The sequence below is a fragment of the Trachemys scripta genome, chromosome 7 (genome assembly GCF_013100865.1).
Source record: "Trachemys scripta elegans isolate TJP31775 chromosome 7, CAS_Tse_1.0, whole genome shotgun sequence".
NCBI classification, from domain to species: Eukaryota; Metazoa; Chordata; order Testudines; family Emydidae; genus Trachemys; species Trachemys scripta.
Genome location: NC_048304.1, coordinates 76,942,178 through 76,968,489, shown reverse-complemented (window position 1 = coordinate 76,968,489; position 26,312 = coordinate 76,942,178). Strand labels below are relative to the sequence as shown.

General features: G+C 40.2%; 2 protein-coding genes across 12 annotated transcripts in view; one reads left to right on the top strand and one right to left on the bottom strand.

Annotated features, from left to right (window-relative positions):
• Nucleotides 1-19,628, top strand: part of FAM13C (family with sequence similarity 13 member C) — a 103,865-nt gene extending 84,237 nt beyond the window's left edge. For 3 of the 10 annotated variants that reach the window (XM_034775860.1, XM_034775854.1, XM_034775852.1), the window contains 5 exons: nucleotides 3,271-3,354; nucleotides 12,342-12,437; nucleotides 15,910-16,109; nucleotides 17,788-17,889; nucleotides 19,375-19,628. In XM_034775860.1, coding sequence (XP_034631751.1) covers nucleotides 3,271-3,354; nucleotides 12,342-12,437; nucleotides 15,910-16,109; nucleotides 17,788-17,889; nucleotides 19,375-19,498 — 606 coding nt within the window. In that variant the 3' untranslated portion in view covers nucleotides 19,499-19,628. The other 7 variants (XM_034775861.1, XM_034775853.1, XM_034775858.1 and 4 more) reach the window with 5 other exon arrangements.
• A 1,634-nt stretch (nucleotides 19,629-21,262) lies between these two features.
• Nucleotides 21,263-26,312, bottom strand: part of PHYHIPL (phytanoyl-CoA 2-hydroxylase interacting protein like) — a 94,023-nt gene continuing 88,973 nt past the window's right edge. For both annotated transcript variants that reach the window (XM_034775863.1, XM_034775862.1), the window contains one exon: nucleotides 21,263-22,600. In XM_034775863.1, the coding sequence (XP_034631754.1) occupies nucleotides 22,066-22,600 (535 nt within the window). In that variant the 3' untranslated portion in view covers nucleotides 21,263-22,065. The remainder of the gene's footprint in view (nucleotides 22,601-26,312) is intronic.

Below are 26,312 nucleotides of genomic sequence, written 5' to 3'. Positions count from 1 at the left end.
AAAGTGACAAATGATTTTTGGGTGCCTTAGTGTCTGGGTGGCCAACTGAGATAACTTGGAATCGTCTGTAAATAAATCAAAATCTGCTCCCATTGAAATTAAGGACTAAACTCTACTGGACTTCAGCAGGACCAGGATGGCTCCCTTAGTGGTTGATGATACAGGTCTAAATTCCACGTTTCACTATGCTTTTAAAAAGCTTCACACAAAATACAACTCTGTGTTTTCAGCATATACTTTACTGAGTGGGGAGTCACCCTCTTCAACAGACATATAGCACATGTGCAGTCGTGGGGAGGAGAGGAAAGGTTCCCATCACACAGTTCCTCCCATGTAGTGGGTGAATTCTCCCCTCCCCAATGTGGAAAATGTAGGAGGTTTGGCCTCAACTCCCATAGATCTTGGGGATCTGTCAGAAGCCCTGGCAAACTGCACCAGCTTTGTATGCTGCTCCCTACTGTGGCCCCACTTCGTGCTACAGAACAGCACTTTGAGAGACTGTGGCTAGGCCCTGCTCTGGACTCCCCCTAGAACAGGGGATGGGTGACTCATATTGAATTAACATTTCTGTGGATTCCCTACTTCTTCCTTGTTCTCCACATGCTACCCACAGATCCCTGGAGCTACAGAGGGCGCTTCCACATGGGTGTGGGGGACAATATTGCTGAGGAGACTGACCATCCTCTTTTGTGTGGAGGCCCTCTGTGCACAGCTCTTGTGGGAACAACGGCTCCAAAGTAATTTTCATAACCATTTATAGTTAGTGTCATTCACAGGGAATTAGAATCTGGATAATTACTAAAGTCTATGGTAGGAGTACCATATTTCAACAATCAAAAAAGAGGACACGGGGTGCCGCCCTAGCCCCGCCCCAGCCCCCTCAGAATCCCCCTATCCCCTACCTGTCCCCTGACTACCCTCTCCTGAGACCCCCCCACCCTAACTGCCCCCAGGACCTCACCCCCTAGCTAAGTCTCCCTGCTCCCTGACACTTGCCTACCCCAACCACTCTCTACACCCCCTTCTCCTGACAGCCCCCCAGAACTCCCGACCAATCTAACCCCCCCGTTCCCTGTCCCTTGCCTGCCTTGCAGTGGCTGCGAGCGGCTTTCAATCAGGCCCAGCCGTCCAATCAGCCGCACCGCACTCTTCATGAGGGGAAGGAGGAAATGCCGGACATTTCTACTTTATTAGAAATCCTCCCCGGACGGCCATTTAAAGCTGAAAAAGCCGGACATGTCCGGGGAAACCCGGACGGATGGTAACCCTAGTCTATGGGCCAGATCCCCAACTGGTGTATATTGGGTATAGCTCCACTAACTTCAGTGGATCTATGTTAATTAACATTAGCTGAGGTTCTAGCCTTATATAATTGCTTTACAAAATTACAGCAGAAAATTGTTTTTGTGTTGGATTGCACATTTTAGGCCCAATAATGCTGCCTGTACTCAGACAAAACTCTCTATGGGACTCAGTTGGAATTTGCCCTGAGTAAGGAGTGCAGGATTGACCTTCACTCTGCAGCATATAGACATAAATATTAATATTTGTAGATTAGCATTTGCAAATTATGTTTGAAAAAAATCAGCTTCCCTGCGCTCTTGGGAATGACACTGGTATCAGTGATCTACAGAGATATCTTTGGCAGTATTGAACAGTCTCTCTAGTGAGGCTCTGTTTAGTAGAATTCCCAAGTTTGGAAAATGAATAGTGTTGGGTGTTCAATATAATCGATAGACCACAGACACCATAGCCACGAGAGCCCCAGATCCACTGCAATTGTTGGAAAAGTGTTATACGATGCTACAAACTCATATTATCCAGGCATGGTCGCCTGCTGGCTGATTCAGTAATTATTTTTCCTCCATTTTAACTCCCTCCTACAGATATTGCCAACTCTTAATATGTTTGTTCAACAATTCATGTTGTGCCGACTTTGGCATCACAATGGTTGGATATACAAGTTATTTAGTGTGGATCCATCTATCATTCCACTGAATACGTTCTGGTTCTAAAGTTGTCTTAACATTCCCTTAATGAACATGGCAGATCTGTTCTCTCTTTTGATGATGATTAGAAAATTGAGGGAAATCTTCATTTGAACCACTGGATTCTTGTAAGCTTAAGTATTGTATCTGGAATATTGTCGGTTCCCCCCACCCCCTCTTTTCAATCATTGGGTCTTGTTTAAAGCTAATATGGACTGACCTAGACTACACAAAAATTTAAATATAAGGTAATAATGCACAGACATTCTTTTAGCAAGTTTCTTCCCCAGTTGGTCAAGTGTACCACTTGTCCCTTAATGTCAGTTGTTCTGACCTTCAGCATATTAGTCTGATAAGGACAACTTTACTTTGGCTCTTTAGTCTCCAGGAGTGTGCATCTATACATAATACCTACCTACATAACATTTTAAAAGGGTCTGGGAAAATCTTGTACTACTATCTCTGGGTTCTCAATAACCCACATACTGCCTCTTGGGTATTGCTTTCCTGTTTCGATTAGGTTAGTGCTTAAAGCAAAATAAGAAAAAAAGGTATGAACTTGTCCCTCAAGCATCTGCAACACAGATTTAATATCTGAGATTCAAGCAACGTCTTTGCTAGTTTTGTACCTCTTCCCTGCCCATATCAAGCAATTACTGCACAATTTCCCATACTTAGGCTCTGATCCAGCAAAGCACTTAAGCATGAGTGTAACTGCTTTGCTGAATCAGGGCCTTCAGAAAAGTTTCCTTACTGGTAAGGACATAATTGTCCCAATATACTTTCTGGAGGTTGCAAGTTACTTAATCTCATTTACAAACTAGATATCTCGAAAGAAAATGAGTTAAATCAAAGGTTCAGAGTCTTATAAAGTTATATACTTATCAAAGAAACCGATCATTAAATGAATTTTCTGGGGTTTGCTCTTGCATTCTTTAACTTGTCGTTGACATCCATGGGGATTTTCCCTAAATAAGACTTCACTTCCCTAATGCAATATATATTATTTCTAGTCTAAATACCTGATCCAAAGCTCATTTCAGTCAGTCTGTTCATCGACTTCAGTGGGTTTTGGATCAGCCCCCAAGAGATTAATACATACGTATGATCCACATAAACTACTCCCACTGATTTCAGTGCAAAGCTCCGATTGACTTCAGTGAGGGCAGGAACAGGATCTTTTATATCAGTGTTTGGGGAAAAGTACATTTTAAAACGTATCTTCCTAGATCCTTGAGATGAAATCTTGACTCATAATCTTATAAATAACTCTTTTAAATAGGATATGACAAAAAAGCAAATGGCTTTGGAAAAAATCAGTCTTCAGAAATGTCTGCTATATTTTGAGAATATTCATGGACGACCTGTAAGTATGCCATGGAAAGATAGGTAAATTTCAAATTATATTGCATAGAATTTCTTTAACAAATACTTTAAAATATAATACATTAAATATATTTAGATCACTCTTATACATTCAACAATATTGTAGTTGGTGCAAAGCAGTCTTCAGATGTAAATGTCCATTGTTTGAAAATGCTAAACTGTGACCAAGTTTTTTTTTAGAAATAAAATAACAAAGCCAGTGTTTAGTGACATTATATTGGTCTTCAATAGCAAAATATTGCAAAGATAATGGTAAGAATGCTCAGGACCCTGTTCTGATCTTCCACAATTTGCACCTTGATTTAGGTATGTTGTGGTTGAAGTAGTGTGCGATCTGACATGTAATTTGGTTTTGAAATGTATACATTATTAGAGCATTTAACAGCATAGGAGAAAAGTTTTACAAGTCAGGCCACAATACAGAATGTGACAATGTTATGAATTATCACCTACATTTTCCTTTATTTATTGAAGATGTTAAGCCTATCCCTATGCTGAGAAACCTGCCAAAATTGGCCAAGATACAGTAAAGCACTGAAGCATGTGGTTAACTTTAAAGTTCCATGGAACATGAAGTCAGTGAAATTACTTGCATGCTTAAAGTTAAGCACATGCCTAAACACTTTGTTTAACCAAGGCTAATGGTGCAGGAATCTTAACAGGATGTGGGATTGATGTCTCTGATATAACTAACATTGATTAAATGTTAAGTTTCATGATTTGGCATTTCTGATGTAACTACCTTACAACAGTAATCGTGAGAATGGTAAATTTATGTGTGTTGGAGATAAATATGCCTAAAATGATGGGCAGTTGACATTTTGTGAGGATATATTATCACATCTTTTCATTTTCTGTCCAGATATCAGGTATTACCATCTAAAGATACTTCCTAGATACGCAGTGGTCTTCATTAGGAAGTTATTATTGACCTAGTTACCACAGAAAGGAATCTGAAATGTGGCACTCATTATCCTATTTTGAGACGAGCAGTAGTCTCAGAACTACATCGTAATAGTTCCTGTGGTTTAATAATGCTTGGCAAAAGTTACCTTTTTAATAGTAGCTACCATATAATGAGTTTTTAGGATAACTACTAAAATATATACCTTAAGATTGTGCTGATGAGATTTTTGCTAGACAGTTTTTTCTATATTTAGCAATTGTATATTGCTTTTAAAATAATCATCCTGAACTTAAGAGGCTAAAAACCTCATACTTCAGCACATAATCCAACCACTAACTGTCTAGGATTGAAAGAAACTTCCTCTAAAAGGGGTTATTATATAATTGCCCATTATGGAGTTTCTTGTACCTCCTTGAAGCATCAGGTAACAGTTATTGGCTGAGGCAGAGTACCAGATTAGATGGGCTGCTTATTTTAACTGGTATGGCAATTACATGTTCCTGCTTCTTACCTGGTATTATATATATAAAAATATTGAAAATTATTGGGCCAGATTCTCATCTGAAGTAAATTGGTGTTGTTCTGACGACTTTATTGGAAGCATGTTGTTCAGTGGAAGATCTGCCTGTTAGTCAACTAATGAATATTGTTGGGGAAAATGGACTTACATACCTTAGTAGGCAAATTTCATGCTCCAGCATTGATCATAAATGCTGCTGCTACCATCAGTCCTGGAGCATGAAGAGCTGTCCTAATAAGGTGAGAATTTAGCAATCCCAGTGCTGCACTTCAGAGCCAGTAATTAGAAGTATATGTAACATTTTCTAGGGTGCCCTCTCATCATGTTTGATTTGACAGTCAGCAGCTTGTGCAAGTTGAGCTATTTTTTTCAAATATTTCAAATTCACCTAATTTAAGCAGTTCTTTGTTGCTGTCAGAAGGAAGGTCCCACAATCTCCCTTTTAATGTGGGAGCAAGATCAAGAACAGCCTACCAAAGTGAGACTTGAAGAAGTAGCAATAACTGATTTGTTGAAATATCAAATGGCTCTCTAAGGGCTCTGCTGTCTGTCAGAGACACAGCCCCACTGTTGGAGGAAGCACAAAGCTACATGTTCCGAGTGGGGCCTCTACTTCAGGGCACAGTGGGAGTGCACTGATGCTGCCCCTCTTTAGGGGGTGCCATATATGCCTGTTTGCCCCGCCTTGTCTCCACCCTCTTTAGTATGTCTATTGCCCCATGAAGTGTACCTGAATGCTGCACAGAAGCATAAGTAGAGGATATTTCTTGTCCTTTCCCTTCCTCCCTGTGTGTTTGTGGAGCAGATGGCTCTAAGATTTCTGGAACATCTCTAGGTTTTGAAGTACATAGTCCAGAGCCCAGCTAGGCAAAGAACCCAGGGAAACATGGATTCTTTATGCTAGAAAGACCAAAAGTGAGAGAGTGTAGAAACCTGATACATGAAGATTGTGGTAGCTACAACCAGTGAGGAATGGACGTACAAAGATGAAAGTGTCTCCTTCAGGAAACAAGCACACTGTTTTTTCTTGGTATAGAAATTTATAGAACAATCATAGAAAAATGTTACTTTGGTAAAAAATGGTGGAGCTTTTTGATGGAAAACCAAAATTTTCAGTAAAATTTAAGTTTGGTTTTCAAAAAATGATTTTTTTAAAGAAAATATTTTTCAAAACCCAACTTTTTTTCAGTTTTTGTCATAAGAAGAAAAATACATTATGGGGAATTTTGAAAAAAAGGAAATAAAAAAAAAAATCCCACACAAAATAATTTGCTTTTTTCAAACAGATCCAGTTATGGGTAATAACACCATTTCCACAAAAGACAAAAATAAAACCACAGCTGAATCATTACTGGTGAAAACTGATGGATATAAAACTGAAGCATTTTGTGCAAAAGACACAGAAAGGAATCAAAGGAAGTGATTGTATTTATGGCCCTACTCATAACCAAGGAGAAGGAAACCAAGTCCTGTTGTACAGAGTAAATGACATGTTGGCTCACAGGAAGGGATATCACTAATGGTTGCATTACAGTTGTGGGATTTTGGATTAAAGAAAGCTGATGATGTCCATTCTGTGCCCCAAATAGGGTTATTCAGTAGCCACAGACTGACCAAAATTTTCTGGTGCATGATCTGCAAATCCACACATCTGATAGATTCTGCCTGTCATGTGCCGTATTTGCACTGAGAACAATGGTGCTTTGAGACACGCTTTCTGGAAGCAATTCTATAAAGTGGCCTTAGATCCAACTCTTTCCCAAACAGCTATGCCCCTTCTTGGCTGTTTCAATTGCCTAGGATATTCTTACTGTATATCCCTAACACTGAACTCCCGGCAGTGAGTGGCAATGAATTCTCAGTGGTAGATCCTCAGCTCTAGAAAATTTGACCTTTGTTGGTCTGCCCAAACTACAGTTTTGCGACCTTTAAAACTGTGTTTTCAGGTTAACAATCCCTTATTTTCAGTCAAAAAGTTTTGTGATCTACACCCCTATTTACATTTACTATAAGAGTAAAAAATGATTCAATTATAACAATGAGACATTTATATAATTTGTATGTTTTGAGAGGTTGACCGAAATGCTTGACCTTGAAAGATAAGTGTATAGGGGAGCGAGGTTTTCTTTGCTGTAGATTGGAATAAATTTCTGATATCTCGCAACCCTCCCCACTGATTGCTTTAGGACATAATACGAACAGGTAACCTGTTAGAGGGGTTTGTTTTTGTCTTGGTTTGGATTGGGTTTTTTAGGAGATGGAATGGAAGGGTGGTTAATTTCGGTGGCAAGCATGTAAAATGGTTTGGTTTTGTGGCTGGATGTGCTTGGAGGTTTTGTATACACATCTACTTACTGTTGGATAGGCAGGAAAATATTGTCATATACAGTAATAAATAAAGCCTCCTGGGCAACAGACTCCTTGAATGACAATCCTTTTTAGTAGGATAATGTATGACAATGAGATGGAAAAGTCTTAAGCAAAGCTGGGCATTCTTTGCCTTTCAGAGAGACCTTAACAGTACCTACATTTACCACAGCACATTGTTCTGAAAGAGGTGAGACAGGAACTTGACTCTAGCATCAGACCTGGTGCTCTTTAGTGGAGGCAGATTAGATCTCTCTGGCCTTTTATCTGTGAAAGGAAGCCCCACAAAATTATAAGCATGAATTGTGCTGGCCTCTTACCATCACATGGCCTAATTATCCTTCCATTTATACCAGTGTATATCAGGAGTAACTGCACTGAAGTCAATAGTGTAGAGGAGAATCAGGCCTTGACAGTTTAGCCTTGGGGCTAGAATATGATCTCAGTTGTACCAGTGTGAATTTGAAGTTATGCCATTCACTTTAATGGAGATATTCTGATTTACGCTGTAATGGCTGGAAGCAGAATGTAGTCTATGGACCTTTCAGTTTTAAAATCTTGAAAGTATTCTTACATTTGAGCTTATCTACAATATAATAGACTATGTAACCCTAAAATTGTGACTAAAAGAATAAAACTGACTATTGTCAAAATTGTTTTCTGTTTTTTGTTATTGGAATTATTAATATTTGAAATTATTAATATGGGAAACCACCAAACACCAGTTTAAGCATAAATTCCTTTATTAAGTCCTGAGACCAAATGGTATTTTATACAGTTGCTCTAAACATATCTAAAAAGGCTACATAATAAGCAATTTACTACATCCAAACAGTAACAAAATGTTTATGAGCATTTGAGCAGGATAGTTACAAGCAGGCTAAGCCCAGGGGTTCTTAGGCCCACATTGGTTGGCTCCAGCATGGTCAGGCAGGCATTAGCAATGACTCCTTTGAGAGTTTACTTTTTATACCCTTTAACAATCAAGGGATGTTATTGCCAATTACTGACTTCAGCTAAAAACCAACTGAAGACAGTTCATCCTTATTTCCAGTCTTAATCCAGAGAAGATTTACAACTTCCTTTCTTCCCCTCCTTCTTGCTGACATACAGTTTTCCCCGTCCACCTGGGTCCACATAGACTTTAACACTAGTGTGTGGGTTGGGGAAGGGGCATGTTGGCTCATTTTAAGACAGATTCTCTGTATTTGATTTAAAGCCATTTGCAGTCACCACTGTGGTCAGAGGCCTTCTTTTTAGAAACTGACCAATTATCTCATTAGTTATTCTTTGAACCAGACATCCTCCCTGCTTTATTCCTTCTGGCTTTACCACTTTTTATTTTCAAATCTTTCCTTCTATTTGCTAGTCAGGGCCTTTCTTTACAACACATATATAGACTCAAAGGCTTTAAGGCCAGAAGGGACCTTCGTGATCATCTAGTTTAGTCATACATTTCCTTAGCTTAAGTTTGGTTAACATTAATTCTTTAATTTTATACTTATCCTACAGTAGTATATAGTAAAGCTGCACTCCACTTATGTGAAATGATTTTGAAAATAACGCACTTGATTGTCATCAGGGTCTCAGCCCAGCTGCTATTCTTGATGGTGTGATAACTGGCCAAATTTTTTCAGGTGCTGTTATTAGTAGATCTCTACCCGTTTCTGTCCCCCCAAATCAGGGTGGAGAGGGAAGGGGAGAAAAAGGGGTTAGAAACTACTAACTACATCAGAACTGACTACTAATATGTGTGCCCACATGTTCTGAGGACACAAAACTGAGGGCCCAAAATATTTAATTTAAATTGGCCTTTCTAACATAAGAACTGGTGGAGATCATTTTGTTAGAAAGTGCCATCTCTGACAAAAGCAGCACCGGAGACCCTTTGAGAAATGGTACAATGGGGTGTAGAAAATATGTTTAGACTACGCTAACCATAGACATGAGATAACTGTTGCCCTACATTCAGTTCAGCTAATTTAATATGTGTAGTGCTGCCTACTGGTATTGTCTCCCACCTAAAATCTGCTTTACTAATATTTTCAAATACAGAAGAATTGTTTGCCTGCCATGCCAACCTAACCAATTATGAAGTCAGGTGTTTATTTCCAGCAAGAAAATAACATTGTGCTGACATTAAGATATTTAATTGTCTAATAAAATACATGATTTATTTTTTACAAGCTAGTCATAACTTTAATTATATTAGAAGTTGGAGAACCAAGGGTGAACTTGTAGAGGCTCTGGCACAAGGCTGCAGTGTTTGGGTTGCTAACCATGCAGGAAAATGTGTTAATACCACCATAAAATCTGACTTCATTGACATTTTCACCAATTTAATCAATAATAATAACATTTCTAGTACTATAGGGTTGTGTTATATACTCTTTTTAAAAATCAGGAAAATATCTGTAAAGAGACCTTGCCAAATATAAGGACCAGAATATTTGGCAAGGTCTCTTTACAGATATTTTCCTTTGCTGAGCTGCCCCGGCTGTCCTTTCTGGGTGTTGAGCTCTTTTGAAGATCTGGCCCATTATTTCTACAACTATACTTATAAAAGCAGCTATCATATCCCCTATGTAGTAATCATATGGATGTGAGGGGGTGGAATGCAGCTCTCCTTTCAGTTATTTGGTTACACCATCCGTAATTATACCCAGGTGTTTTGTATTCACTCACTTTTTAAAGTAAAAAAATACCATTACGAAGAAGTTTGGCCAGTGTATTAGTCAACATGAGGATATTTACAATAGTTGTTTCAAGTAAATAATGTTACTCTTCTATTTATGGTGGTGGGTGTGTGAAATCCCCTCTCCTACAGGTTGAGGCTTAACTGGGACTTAATTAGCATGTAGATCATGTGCATAGGGGTAAACTTCAACCAGTATCCCCTTTACTAAGTACAGCAAATGCTGCTTAAATTTATTTAGTCAAACGGTATGATTTTAAAGATTTGTAATGGCAACCGCTATATCAACTCACTTTGCATGTTCCATGCTGATTTTTTGCAGGATGTGCATGTAACTGCATGAGAATTGATAAACTGCAGAACACAGATTGAGGAATATTTCCGTGTAATGCTAGAACCAGAACTTTGAAGACAGCACAATAATAGAACATTCCTTAGTAAACATTATAGCATCATATTAGAAAATCCTGCATGCTGATTGGCTAACAAAACATTCTAAGCAGTGTTATCCCACCATACTACATTGCTGAAAATATTACACTTCATAACAGTAATAGGCAAATTGTCAAAGAGAGCAGGCCCAAGATGCTTACACAATTGTGTGATTGCATCTATATGTACAGTTAGCTCGATTGTAAGGGCAAATCAGCCTTAGTAGCTATGGTGTGCGCAGGAATGCAGCCATAGTAGCTATTGTGCCATGAATGCATGTTAGGGGCAACTGCCTAGGCATATATAGATATAGAACTGTACACAAATGTAGAATGTCCCTTTCGGAAAACTTGGCTCATAGTGACCAGCGCAGCACATGCATTTGTATGTGTCAAACAGTTGTATCAAATGTAAGGGATGTACTTCTGAGTATCTACCTTTGAAGGCTAACTGCTTAAAAACAGAAAACACTAATTAAAAACATATTCAGCAAAAAAATACAGAAACTCCGTTTGTTCCAAATAAGATTTTACCTTTATATTTTTAGCAAATACTAAAGATCAGCCATAAACAAAATGTCACTGTTCTACAAACTTCACTGTGGAGGCAGGAGTGCAGTGAAAGACTACATTTAAAAAAAAAAAAAAGGTGCCCAGTTGCTAATTATTATTAAAACAGCAGTCTTAGGAATGTTACTGGGGTTGCCAGTGAGGATGCTGGGAAAGTCTGCTGATATCTTAATAAGAGAGAGGGCTGAATAAGAGAGAGGGCTGGCTCTTCCCTGCTTATCTGAAAAGTCAGCCAGAGGAGACGCTAAAAGGGGCTGTATCCTTAAAAATATTTTTCTCCATTTTGGAGGTCAAGGGCAAGAAGGCCTGTCTACTGCAATGAAATTGAATGTGGTGATCGGGAGTAAAAACAGCACCCACCTTCCCCTACAGAAGGCAACTATATAGGGTAGAAGGAGCACTCACAGACTACAGTGAAGAATACTTTAAAGATACCCCATAACTGGATTAGATTAGACAAGCTGATGGCATTCAGCAGCATTCCTCTGCTCTCTCTTCCTTACTCCATATATCCCGATAAGTTTCCATTTCTGGGCTATTGCCCATGCCTGCAGTCTATCCATATCCTTCCACCTCTGCCCCCACATACTCACCTGCAGTTGTGGAGATGATTTCTACACAGTAGAGCAGCAGCAACTCCCATGAGTGCTTAATTGGTCAGTAAAAAGAACAGGAGTACTTGTGGCACCTTAGAGACTAACAAATTTATTAATTGGTCAGTGTGGGGATTGACAGGGATTTGAGAATAGGGTGTTGTGGAGCACAGGGAGGTGATGAACTCATTTGCAGGTAATTCCTTTCTGATAATGTTGCCCTAGGACAGGTATGATGAAATCATAGAACCACAGAGTTAGACAGGACTACAAGGGTCATCTAGTCTAACCCTCTGCCAAGATGCAGGTATCCTACACAGTTAAATAGATTAGGTATGTTTTTACCTCTTCGGGCTACCGTGACTGGCCAACTCTTTCTTTTAATAGAGTAGGATGGCCTGTTGCACAGCCAGAATCCATAGCCTTTACATGATTTATGCAATTTGATAGGCTGTAAGTATTTTTGGTTGGATTGGGTTCATAGTACACAAACTAAAAAACAAAAAGCATTATCCCTAAATTAGGCACATCTGATGCTCAGGGGTTAACTAGAGAGAGAACAGAGAAAACTAACTCCTTTAACAATATTGGCATCTTCAGAAGGGGAAATGTAACCAGTTCACCCTTTTCCCAAAATTAATGCGGCAAGGAGGCAAAGATTCCACCTTGTATATTTTTCATTAGAATATAGGTTTACACTTTTGTTTTCAAATTGTAAACTGTAATGTTTTATGAATTATGCTACCATTACCATAAATATTCATAAATATTACCTAAAGCAATATTACATGTAAGGCCAAATTCTCCTTAGCTACACTGAGAGCAGAATATGGCCCATAATGCTTGTTTTTTAGAAGAATATACTTTCTTATGGTTTCTTTTAGGTAACTAAACAAGAGAGGAGTATTATGAAGCCTCTTTATGACAGATACAGAATTATCAAGCAACTTCTCTCAACACCATCTTTGATTACAACAATTGTAAGTTGGAAAGAATTAGTATTTATCATAAAGAAGCTATACAAGATTCTGAATTGTGCTTTGTATGCCAGTTTAGCAACATTCTAATCACTCTTACACATGAAGGGCTTATAGAATACTTATTGATCAAATCATCCAGTTGATATTTCAAGAGGAGTAAACATCCTACATGACAGGATGATTCAATCCCAAAGCATGCCAGAGGTCATGATGTAAAACATCAATTTCTGAATCAATCAGTTTACATGGGTGGGGAGGGGATCAGATGAGGGAGTTCAGTTTTTAACCTTCACCATTACAAACAAATCTACACCACAAAATGAAAGCAATTCTATCTATTATACTGTTAATATATCCTCCTTGATCTTTGTTGAAAATACTTTCATTACTACTTAGCACATTAAGATCTTAGCATAGCATTTTGATCAAAGCTATGCCTGTGTGAAAGAAAGAAATGAAAGGTTTTCTGTATGTGATTCGGATTGTTAAAAATAACAATGTTTAAAAAAAAATATAAAATACATGTCAAAAATTGATGAGGTAGAACTGGTGTCTTTACTCACACTGGATAGTGCTTTACTTTGTGAATTCCCCATTTCAGTAACACTCCTTGCAGAATGAAGTACCACTGAATGTGAGCTGCAGTAGCCGATTCTTACCCTATGTAAATTTCTTGTCTCATCACTATCAAAGAAAATACTACAGTAACTCCTTGCTTAACACTGTAGTTATGTTCCTGAAAAATGCTACTTTAAGCAAAATGATATTAAGTGAATCCAATTTCCCCGTGTACAAGGGTTTGCTGGGGCTCGACCCCCTCCGGGGCAGCGGGGAGCCACACCGGCTCCCTACACACAGTTAAGGTTCGGGGGAATTAGTCTGGACGTGGGGTCTTCCTCGGCAGCCCCTGTGGTACTGGAACAATCACCGTAAGCCCAGACTCTGGGTCAGGGTGGGGCAACACGGAGTCCGGTGCTCAGGCCCTCAGGCAGGGCTGAGTAACCACAGTACAATAGAAATAGGCCCAGGCCCTGGGGCGGGGCGGGGCACCAATAAGTCAGGGGCTCAGGCCCTTAAGCTGGGCTGGGCAACAACAGTGCAATTAGTAGCAAGCCCAGACCCTAGGTCAGGGCAGGGCAACAATGAGTCAAGGGCAGCCCTCAGGCAGGGCTGAGCAGTAGCAGTAGGCCCAAGCCTCCACAGGCCTGGGAGAGGGGGGAGACTGCCATCCACGAGTTGGGTGGCAGGGGGCGACGCAGGCCCTCCCACTCCACCGCGTCCCAGCCCGGGGCCCTAGCAGCGCAGAAGACCCACTGCTGAGTCAGTGGGGATCCTGGCCGCAACACACCGACATTGGCTCTGGCAGTACTGCAGCCAGACTAGGGTCGGCTGCCCCCGGGCTACTTCCAGACTCCCCCTCGGGTAATATGTGGGTCAGAGTGTTGTCTTCTGGGGGGTCCTGCACCATGAGGTCCTCTGGGTATCGGGCGCAGGGCACGCCTGAAAACTCCTCCAGGTAGCGGGCGCAGGGCAGGTCCGGCCAGTCCTAGTGGCCTCTTGAGCCATGGGATTTTCCCAGTCGTGGGCTAGGCTGGAATCATCTGGTCTCTCCGGTGGCTGGGCCTTACTGAGAGGTGAGGGTGAGCCTTTATACTTCCGGGTCGCCGCCTGAACCTCTGAGGGATGGACTCAGAGCTCCCTAGCTCCGCCCACTCCGGCCTCCAGATGGGCTCGTCCCCCTCCCGGGTGGCGTGGAGCCACACTGCCTCACTACACCTCATAAGAATTAATGTAACTGAGGGGAGGAGGGAGGTTAGACTCCAGGGAATTTTTTTTTTTGCCAGACAAAAGACTACACACACACACACACACACACACACAAAGTTTTAAACAAACAATTTAATACTGTACACAGCAATGATGATTGTGAAGCTTTGTTGAGTAGGTGGAGTCAGAGGGTGGGATATTTCCCAGGGAATGCCTTACTGTTAAATGATGAACTAGCACTCGGCTAAGCCCTCAAGGGTTAATATGTTGTTAATGTAGCCTCACACTCTACAAGGCAGCACAAATGGAGGGAAGGGGAGACAGCATGGCAGAGAGAGACAGAGACATACAGCCTGTGTGAGAGAGAGACATGCATTGACCCCACTCTAAGTACACTGCCCTTTTAAGTAGATCAGCAAGTTGAGACAGCAGCTGCTGCCAGCAAGCTCCCTCCATCCTGAGCCCTGTCGTGTCTCCCCCGCTCTATGGAGATGGGGGCAGGAGCAGGCGGGAGAGGGGACACCCTGACATTAGCACCCTCCAGTCCCCCACCCCCGCACAGCAGGCAGGAGGCTCCCCGGAGCAGCTCCAAGGCAGAGAGCAGGAGCAGCACAGGGCAATGTGGAGAGGGACAGCTGAACTGCCGGCAATTGAAAGCCTGCTGGGTGGCTGCCACACAGGGAACTTAGGGGAGCAGGGAGCGAATGGGGGGGCTGCCGATCCACCCTGGTTCCAACCCCCCCACGAGCTAGCTCCAACAGGCTGCTTTTCCTGCAAGCAGTGGACAAAGTAGGTGGCTGCCAAACGTTATAGGAGAGGATTGCGCAACTTTAAATGAGCATGTTCCCTAATTGATCAGCAACTTAACAATGAAACAGGATGACTTTAAGTGAGGAGTTATTGTAATTACATAGCCTTGTTCCACATCTTGTGGTAATATTAGCATGGGACTTCCACATGAGCTTCAGGGAGTTAGGCACCCTACTCACATTGAATTTCAATAGGGTTCATTGATTCCTTTGAAAATCCCAGCCATAACCTTATTACTTCAGAATCTCTTTAAAGCTTCCTTCATGTTAACGTCTAATGAACTTTGGTCCATGCATTTTTTAAAATCTATAAATAACAGTTTAAAAAAGCCCATATTTTGGTGGAAAATTTCATCACCTTGTACTGTAGTATAACTATAAAATGTGTTGCAATGTGGTCGTCCTTTTTTGGTTGCTAAAACCATTTGTAACCCCAAAAATACCTCTAGAATGATTCTTTTATGCATATTGTAGCTTTAATTTATGAAGACTGTTAACACTAAATGGTACAAGTTTACTTTATGGAGAATTAAACAAAGAGCTCTCTCATTGCAAACCTTACTCACGTGGGGAGTTTAATTGATTTCAATGGGACTAGTTTAATGAGTAAAGGTTTCAGAATCATGCCCTAAATCCTATTTAAAGGCATGTTCTTGCAAACTTTTTGTTGTATGAGTAATCAACAGTAAGTAATTAGTAGAGCTACTTATGGAAGTAAGGGCCAGATTCTGCCACATTTAGTCATGGCAAGTAATGTCTTACAAAACAATTTGTCCCATTAGCGGTTGTAGTGAAAAATCTCAAAGTGTGTCTAGCTATTGGTTTTAATACCTGTAACCTCTTGTATTTTCAATAAATAATAACATGTAGACAGCTAATTTGATAATGATTACAAGCAGGAGGAAGAAGATTCAGATGAAGACCATTCTCAAAGCAGCCATGAATCATCATCCAATCTGGCATCTAACCTTCCTGTAGATGACCATCTGTATTGCTCAGATGAGGAGAATGAGCCTGCAATTGTTTCACCTCTGGATGAAAAAAAGGCAATCAAACAATCAGCCCTATCTCTGTCCAATTTACATGAGGCCACAATGTGAGTGTTGCAGTTTTTCTTAATACATCAAAAAACAAAACAAACCACTTACATGTTCTAGTCACAGCATGATCTATACTTACTGTCAGAATCTCCCAAGTGTCAGGAAGCTCTAGACCTAAGGATTGAGTTATTTCCTTTTTCTGAGAGAAAGTAGAGACAGGATATTTATTTGATCAACTTACCTGTAGTTTGCTGTACTTTGTGTAATTCAGACAGCTCTAGGGCGATCTGCCTAAATCCAGAAAGAGAGAGGCAGAGGACTATACCTATATAAGAGAAATAATGATATGCAAATAGGTAGAGACTACATGATGACATAGTATAAATGATTTGTTGACTTACCTATTTCTTGTCAGAAAATATAGACATTTATCTACTTAGTTTCTTAAGACTCTTGTGGAATAACACACGTTGGATAAGGAGACTTCAATATTAGTGGTGGCTTGACCAACCAGGCTAGTTTTTTTTTCATTTATAAATTGCAGTTCTATTGGTTACATTTCATATTTCACAACTGTAGTGCAACTGGTGTGAAAGAGGACACCTTTTCAACTGAAGAATCTGAATTATATTATCACATTTCTAAAATGTACAATAGTAGACTGTAAGAATTATTGTAAATTCAGTCTGGCCTGGTATAATTGTTCATGTATTTTCACTACGTTAACATAATTCTATCTATATCTTTGTCAAAGAAAATTATTGCTGTCAACAAGGATGTCAACAAACTCCAAAAAGTGATACAAACGGTGATTTGGAATCTTGTTATGTTTTGTGTTCCTATGAAAAGGGCAGATTATGGTCACGTTGTTCAATTGTGGGGATGCATGTGTGCTGATGTCATTCAGCCCTGGTGCTCATTGATTAAAACACATGCTATGGATGAATATGATCTCATATTTTATAATATTCCTTGTATTTCCCATGTGCTTTGATTGACACCTGAGAGTCAGAGGCATGAATAAAGTCTGTTCGGTCCTACCAAGTGAGTGAAGATAACAAGAATATATGTTGTTCTGTGGAACTCACACTGTGTAAATGATGCAGCATGCAGAAGTGCTGCTGAGATTTCTCAGCGCATCACATTATTATGAAACAGTATCTTTTAGGACATATTCTGAAAGTGTTTTATCTTCTGCCTAAGGACCTTATCCTGCAAACGCTGCCCAGCCTAGTTCTTACTACAATGTGCAGTTCCACTGACTCACAATAAACAGCACTGCATTTGATGGTAAGTGTTTGCAGGATCAGGTCCTATGCTGCTAATTGTTTATCCCCTTTGTTACTTATGGGCCTGAAACTGTAAGGTGCCATGTGCGTCCTGTGAGATGCCAAGCACCATGAACTCCACATAGAACTAAGGGTGCCCATAGGATTAGGGCCGGAGTGTTTTATTGCTTCCTTCATAGATTCTCTGCATTCCCTTTGTTAGAGGAGTGTGAATGACACCAAAAGCAAGGAAATGCTGCAGATTTACACTTGTGCTATCATAAGTCCATTATACTCAGACTTGGAAGAAAATTTTAGGATTCCTTGAATTTAACAGGTCTCATTCTGCACTGAGATGAATAGACACCCCTGTCACTGTGCGCATATTGAAGGGCCACATCCAGCCCTAATGTTTTAACTATTTCCAAGACCACGTAGGCTTCAACTTCCTCTACCTCCTTTGTAGGCCTGTGCTACTTGAACATCTCAGAGAAACAAGAGCTGATAAGAAACGGCTTCGCAAAGCTCTGAGAGAATTTGAGGAACAGTTCTTTAAACAAACAGGAAGGTAAAACAAAACCTTTTTCCATGTATTTTAAGCAGATTTTTATGTTTCCATTAAAGAACATATTCTTAAGCAGCAGGGACTTACCTGTAGTAATTGGGCTGGCGGGGGGGGGTGGGTGGGATTCTGTTATCTTTTGTGCTTTGAGAGTCCCAAGGGTAGCTACAGCCCAGGATTGGAAGGGGACTGTTGGGAGCACCGTGGAGGCATCAGGCCTCTCTGGAGATGATTTTTTTGCTCAGACAATTCCTCCAGGATCTGTGCAGATCCTTGAAGTTCTTCCAGGTTTAGGGTAGACCCCATAACAAAACATATCCTGTGAGGGGGAAAAGCCACCCCTCGCAGACCCACAGGGAACTCTGCCAGAGGATCAATCCAGAAATTTCCTTCCCTAGGCTTATTGACAGAAGGAGCAATGTAACCCCTAGTCAGGGGCTGGAGTAGTCCAGCAGCAGCTGTCTGCGCCACACATGCACTACTAGGATCTCCTGATTTACAGAATTTATATGCAGACAAATAGGTAGTGTTGTTTTTTTTTATAAATGTAAAGCTGAACTTTCCTGGAGACTTTTTACTATGACTGGTATGTTGGTGGCAGTCAACTCTGTCTTCTTAAATGGGCTAGGTGTGGCCAGAAGTGTAGGTAGCATGGGCCTGGTCGAAAGCCCATTGACATCAATAGTCTTTCCACTGAGTTCAGTGGGCTTTGGATTAGTCCCTGTGAGCAGAGAGGAGCCATTTTGTTGTTGGTTTTAATACAGATCTTATTGATGAAGTTTTTTTCTGTTTTGGTTTTTTTGGGGAGGACGGTGTTGGGGGTTTATTGGTAAATTCCAGATTATACCTAAAACAAGGTGAGCTTTTATTCTAATTTTTCAAAAATGTCGCCCCCTCACACTTTCACATCACAATATTGCTCTGAGGAGCAATGTGTGAGGGTATAATATTAAAATTGCTCAATTTGCTTAAATGCTACTGAATTCATGACATGTCCTGAATGAAAACAACTTTAACTCCTTGAGTGATCTCAGGTAGGTCAGGATGATTTCCTATTGTGATGAATAGCAGCAGAAAGAACTTGTATGGTCTCAGTCCAATGCCCTCTGGATCAATGGGAGCTTTTCCATGGATTTCCCTGGGTATTGGAGCCGGTCTATATATGGTTCAAAAAGAAAACCATAGTGTGGTACCATGGTAGTTATATTTTCCATAATACTGTACAACAATATAGCTGCATATCTTGGAGTGAAGTAATTATTACTTACACAGCTGACAAGAAATGTGATTGCCTTGTATAATCTAAACCTCAGAATTCAGTATTTTAATTGCCATTCCTATAATTCTGCTTCACGATAGTGTGCTCTTTTCATATGTCTACGGGCATCTACAATTAGAAACAAATATAAAAAACAATCACAGCAGAAATAATTTTTAAAACCATTTTTCTTCTGTGTCATAAAATGACAGAGCTCTGTTTCACTGTTTCAGGAGTCCGCAAAAGGAAGATCGCATCCCCATGGCTGAAGAGTACTCTGAATATAAGCACACCAAAGCCAAACTCAGGCTCTTAGAGGTTCTCATCAGTAAGCACGATGTCTCTAAAACAATTTGAAGTCAATGAAATACATAGCTAGTGTTTGCTAGCAAAAACCCAAACAAACAAAAAGAATTTTACAGGTCTGGGTCTTTCTGCACAGTTATTAGACACACTGAGAATCTGATGCACTTTAATAATCTTATTAACTGAGGCTTGGTCTACACTAAACCCCCAAATCGAACTAAGGTACGCAACTTCAGCTACGTGAATAACGTAGCTGAAGTCGACATACCTTAGTTCGAACTTACCCCCGTCCAGACCCGGCAGGCAGGCTCCCCCGTCGACTCCGCGTACTCCTCGCGGCGAGCAGGATTACCGGAGTCGACGGGGAGCACTTCTGAGTTCGATTTATCGCGTCCAGACTAGACGCGATAAATCGAACCCAGAAGTTCGATTGCCTGCCGCCGAACCAGCGCGGTAAGTATAGACAAGCCCTGAGAGTAGGAGAGGATGGTAATGTGTGTAAGAGTATGTAAACGGGAGTGAGTGAACTGTATTTTTTCCTTTTGGAAAAGCCTTGAAGTGCACTATGATAATCTTAGAAGTTAAAGGGACACTGTAAAGTAGTTTAGGCCCTTAGTCTAACTCGCTTTACCTTAAAATTTATAATCCGTTAGGGAATGCCCTCAAAATTCTAAAAATAATCAGAAATCCACCACTCTGTCTCACTCAAAAGCAGTGTAATCCACTGTAGGCAAAACAACTTAGAACATCATATGTTAACTAAAAACCTATAGACCAAATTCTACCCTTAGATACATAGGTGCAATTCCCATTGGCTTCAAAGAGAGGTGCATACACATGGACAAAATTTGGCCCTGAATTCTTGGAGCTGAGTAAATTGAGGCTGCTGGAGAAAAAGAAAGTGGTAAAATAACTGCCAAATGCAATCATGTTTTTTGCAAATGAGAAAACGTCTATTTGGCAAAGCAACAAGGACTCACTGGTTAGGGAAGGAATGTTTGTTTCAGGTTTGCCAAAGGGTAGTATAAGACACTGTAAAGGTACTAGGTGCTGGCCTGTTAAATATGGTTGGCAGTACTTTTATAGTACCCTAAACAAAATTCAGTAAAATAAATGGATCATACATGCTGATTTTTAGTTCTGTATTAAACATAGCACTTTATTTTGCCTGATGCTATAAAATTTTGCTTTTCGGACTACCAAAGCTTGTTTGGAAGCATGCACTTTGTAAAATGTTAAAGTATTTCCTGTGTTAGATATCTATATTAAAATAATGAGAATAGTTTATTGCATTCTGACAAGATATTTTGGATAGATAAATGTATGCAGTATATAATTGAACGTCATGGTTGTGAGCTGAGGAATTCTGGCCTTCTTGTTTCCTAAAAGTAAGACTACAAAAATATTTTTCTGTTGGAATTATGCATCCTTCAGCACACCCCACTTTGTAATGTAAAGGGATTTTCCTCACTCTTGTGATAGATCATTTCTGTGTAAAGTGCAATATTTCACAGAAGGATTGTCAGCATTTTGTATTTTTCATTACAAATCAAAGGCAGGGAAAATGTCTAACCCAAACATGAAGGAAGAGGTTAAAAAGGAAATGCGTTGCATCATGTTTAGTGTTTTGTTTAAATTGACATTTTGTATTAACTGCGTATAAGCCACCTGTTTTGCTATCTTAAGGAAATGTTCATTTTCTGAAGTCTATTCTATACCAATCACGTTTGTATTTATATTGTATGTAATGCTTCAGCATGATTTTAAGTAGTACCCATTTTCAAATGGTTTGGAGGAAAAAGTATGACCACTACACAATGTGGATTTTTTTTTTATTTCTATGAGGTTTGCTGTTTCACTGTATTGACTTGACAATTTATAACTTTTATGGATCAGAATGATCTCCTTTCTAAATCTGTTTTAATTAAAGTAATCTAAGAGCAACAGGAACAGATACACAACTATTTGAGGTTTACAAACTACATCTTTGATAAGAGAAAATGGTTTCATGACATATGTATACAATTGCTATTAAAATGTACTCTATATATTCTATATGATTGTATAATATTTTATACAACAGTACAAATAAAATATTTTTCTATTATATTTATTATGTTTAAACACAATTTTTGTTTCCAGTTAGCTAATATAAATAACACTGTCAAACAACAAGTTGGAAGTGCTGACATTTCTAGGCTTCAAGATTTAAATCATGCTGCAATTACAACCTTTCATGCTGTTTGGAGTTATCCCAGTGTTTGTTCAGTAGATTAAAATAAATGCATATTTAAACACCATTATAAGCCATTATTTTTATTTTGCTAAAGCAGTTTATATAGGTTTTTGTTATGTTTGGCCAGGAACAAACAAACAAACAAAAATTGCAGCATCTAGGTGTAAATGTTGTCAGAAAGAAAATTCAAGATTTCTGTTCCTCTAAAGCTATAAACTATTAGAAGGAAAGAGGGAAGTTATATTAAAAATGCTATTAATGAATTTGAAAAACTGGTGTTTGCTTTTGGTGACAGCAGTATGTGCATGCTTCTGAAGAGAACATCTGACAATGGAAATGGACAACAGAGGTTCAAAGGCTCCTAAGTAAAGTGGGGTAGGGATTAACGTCCAACACTGATGTTGCAGGTCTTGCAACTGGGATCTTTTTTTGCATTTGCAGTAGACGAGCTCATTACCTGATGACCAGTAATTTCTGCAACTGTGCCAAGGGAAAGATCCACAGGATCAGTGTAAATTACTTCTAAAATAACATCCTGGGCATGGTGATAAACCATGATGCCATCTTCTTCGGTGCAGGTCAGAAATTTATTATCCTTTGAATTTAGCTGAGGAAGGCGCTGCTTACAGAATTCATCTCCTGGTGAGCCAACAGGGGCAATAACAAGAATGACATAGTGATAAGCTGTGTACATGCAGTAGAAGTCCCCAAAGTACAAGTTAGTATTTGGATTGAAAAGTTTTTCGGCTGCAATCTCAAACCTGTATCTTCCATAAGGTGAATCTTGTGGTGGCTTCCCCGTGTTAAACTCAGTGTTGCAGCTAAAGAAGATGCCTTCCAACTTCCCACTGATTGGAGAGCCATGGCTACCACTGTTATCCTTGACAGAAGGCTGCATTGCATTTCCATGCTGGTTTCTAAAAATGAATGACTATTGTTTATTTTGCAGTGAAGATTACAAGTTTGATTACTTATAGGACTACCACCGTGTCACAAGGGACACAAAGAGAAACCAGTCATTTGAAAAATAAGGTTAACACCACCCCACAATCAAAGGAAAGCAAAGACAAATAAATGAAGACGTGACTGGGGCTCAGGGTGAGAAGGAATTGCTTTTCCATCTTGTCTCTGCTTCTGGAGGTGAGTTGTGTGGATAAAGAGGCAAAACCAGTAACAAAAAACCCGCCCACCATATTTTTCCTCAGCAACTGTAACACTAGTGGGATTTTAAGTCTACATTGAAGTTACAAATGAACCCAATCATGTTGCAATATTTTTTAACATTTTTAGTGGATGCCGTACACAAATTCACATGATGGCTAGTTCCCCCCCCCCCTTTTTTTTTTCCAGTGACACTATGTCAGGGAATTGCCTACATGCCCCCCAAAACCTACAGCTTACTTGGCTCCTACTTACATGATTGGGAATAACTTAAGCAGACTCAAACACAAAAAGTCTCTCTCTCTGTTTTATTTAAATAGGTCTTCACAGATTTTGAATTACAGGAGTGCTTAACCCATACAACCACTGTGGAGTCCTGCCTATGCAGCTCTGGAAGTTAGAAGTGGTGAAGATGATAATCTCAGTCTAATAAATTTGAGGAGAATTAATCAGTTTTGGCCCCTGTAAGACCCCATTTCATTTTCTTCTAAAAAAGCTGTTTCTCCACATTGCTAATACATGGCCCAATTTGGCTGCCATCAACTTGAGTGGAAGCAGGACTGGACCCAAGAGGAGATATAATTTGGTTCTTTCCAGCTGTAATTATCCTAAACCTAAATACAGAAATCCAATCCCTTGCATTGCAGTTCAACTGTTAGTGAAGTGCACCGACTCTGTGTATGTATGTATACACATAAAAACATGTCCAGGTATATCTCACTTTCTGTTTGCCTAAATACTTTCAAAGTGCAATGAATCTTCAGCACCCTCCTATCTATAAAACTTATTTTACTATCACCACTTGGGTTAGGTCACTTCTCTTGTCAAAGCTATGACTGACTTCCTTTTGTTTTCTGCCTTGGTTGAAGACTATTAAGTCTCAACGACAAGACAATTCCAGGTCTCACGGCCACGTACTCCTTTACATTTCACAGAACTCTTGCCACCTACCTGGTGTGCTCAACCGCCATCATTCCTTCATGCAAATTGACAAGTTTTAAAAACACTTTTCATCACCAACGAAAACTGCTTGTGTTAAGAACGCCATGCTCAGTTCAGGCCATCATCTGGTAACGTGGGGCATTACATGCTGAACTACATGAGCTGTTTCTTGGATTGGTGGTAGCAAGAGAAGCTCTAATGCCAATGTGCTATAAATATCACATGAGCGCTTTTCAGTCACACACTCTCAGTATAGGGACAAACAGAATGGCTGACTGACTTGATGTAGTGCCTCGATGCAGCGTATAAAGGACAGTAAATTTCCCTGTATAGCAGATTTCTCCCTCCTCTACCCCAGTCATTTTGATTTCAATAAACCAGCCTTTGTTAGAAAATTTTTTGTTTTCAGCCAGGCAAATGCATCTGCATGTGCACTACCTTAGACTAGAGCCCACCTGCCAGTGGCATAACTAGCAGCTAGTGCCCAATACTGAACGTACAAAACTCCCTTTGAGTTCAATGGTAGCTGTGCTTTGGTAAGCAATTTAAATATCAGGCAAACCCAGCATCGGATTTATCTGTAACCAGCACAGGTGAAATTTGTTTGCTTGTAAAGGTTAAACTACCCATCAGGCTAACAGACGACTCCTAGTGGTTGCTCACTGCTTTGAAATAGTTTTGGGGATGGGGTGGCGTGGATTTTTATTTTTGTGACAGTCCAAGGTAAACCCCTGACTAGAAATTCTTAATAGAATGTAAGGTTGCTTCATTTTTTATATGCTCATGGAAAGCAGGTTTAGTCCTTGCTCCTACTGAAGTGAATGGGAGCTATGCTAGTTTCTTACATAGTTACTTTGTAAGACAATTGTTAACCATGATGTTGGTAAATATACTGTCTGTCAAAGACGGTTTTAAGTGGCATATGAAACAATGGCTTTATCACCTATAGTGCTAAGCACCTAAGAATTCTTGCCATTTCTAATCATACACCTTCTTCTGACTAAAATTTTTCATATAGCTATGAGGTAAACTTCAGAAGGCTTCTGACCCTCTCAAGACCACCATCTTTATCTTTGCAGAAGTAATGCTCTGGGAAGACAGGGTCTGAAAAGGAGATTAAGTTGTTATGAATTAAACATATTCCAAAAAAAAAAAAAAGATAAAGGCCACCTTCTCTGCAACCTGAAAAATGTTCTTGAAGCTGTATTTCTGTGACAAGATACTGACATCCAGTGGCCAATTAGGCTAATTATAGGTTAGTATTCTCTAGGGAGTTGAGACACTTTGCATGCTGTCTATTTAAAGGAAGCAGTCATGATTAAAGTGTATGTTAATTATATGCCACATTAAAAAAAAAAAACTGTAATGGTGTCACAGGATCAAGGTTTACCTAGTAAACAGACCAAGGTCTTGCTGTGTGCTGTGCAATCTCTTGAGACACCCATTGGAACCCTCCCACTCTAGCCCTAAATACACCACTTTGTGCACTACTGTTTACTACTTAGAAGTCCCTGGAGCCCATCAGAGGACTTCTGAATCATAAGGCAAAACAACACTGAGGCAGGGAATGCTAGTTGAAGGGTTACACATGATGGGATGATTTGTTTTTTTTAAATGGTGCCAGGCTTAGTGGTCACCAACAGCTTAGTCTAGAGCACAACATCATACCTTCTGAGCCAGAAATTCTTTGCCAACTGTAAAAGACCCTGAATTTGCCTGTTTCTGAACATCTTCATGTATTCTATATTATTGAGGGAATTATGCACCAAAAATTAAAAATTACGCACCCAAATTCTGAAATTTAATTTGTCAATAAATAAATGTGGCTCCAGCATGGCAGTGGGAGGGTGGCTGCATGGAGTGGGAGATCACCCTGAAGTCTCCACCTCCCCCAATACAGGGACTCAGCAGTGAGGCTGCACCTGACCCTGGCACAGTGCAAGGGCTGGGCCTGCCCTTCTGCGCCAGGCGCACCAGGTGTGGGTAGGCAGGCTCAGCCCAGCAGGACCCAAGTGTGGAGGGATCTAGGTGTGGGGCAATCTGGGTGTGGGCAGCTCAGTGAGAGATCTGGATGCACAAGGGCTCATTGTGGGGTTCAGGGGCAATGGGACTCTGCAGGGGATCCAGGTGCTGGTGGCTGGGCTCAGCAGGGCGGGGGTGGGTGGCTGTAATCTGGCTACTTTCAGAGCTTTCAAAGCTCTGTGAACTCAAATGTGCACGTACTGTGAACTATGAAAGATTCACCCATGTGACCCCACCCAGTAGGTATGAGGATCAGGTAAACCTGGGCATTCCAAAAGGATGATGTGCTCTTATTACAGAACTCAAAGGCCTGATCCAGCACTTAGCTGCTCCAGTTTTCTGCAAGTGTTACTTCACTGAAACTGAGTTACATTTGAGTAAAACTGAGGTAATGCAGTGTTGAAACAGGCCCAAAATCTTTAACGTATGCTAAAGTATAAGAAATAAGCATGTTTAAATTTCTTTAAGGCAAGTATTCAGAGATTCTACCACTCTGAAAGGCAG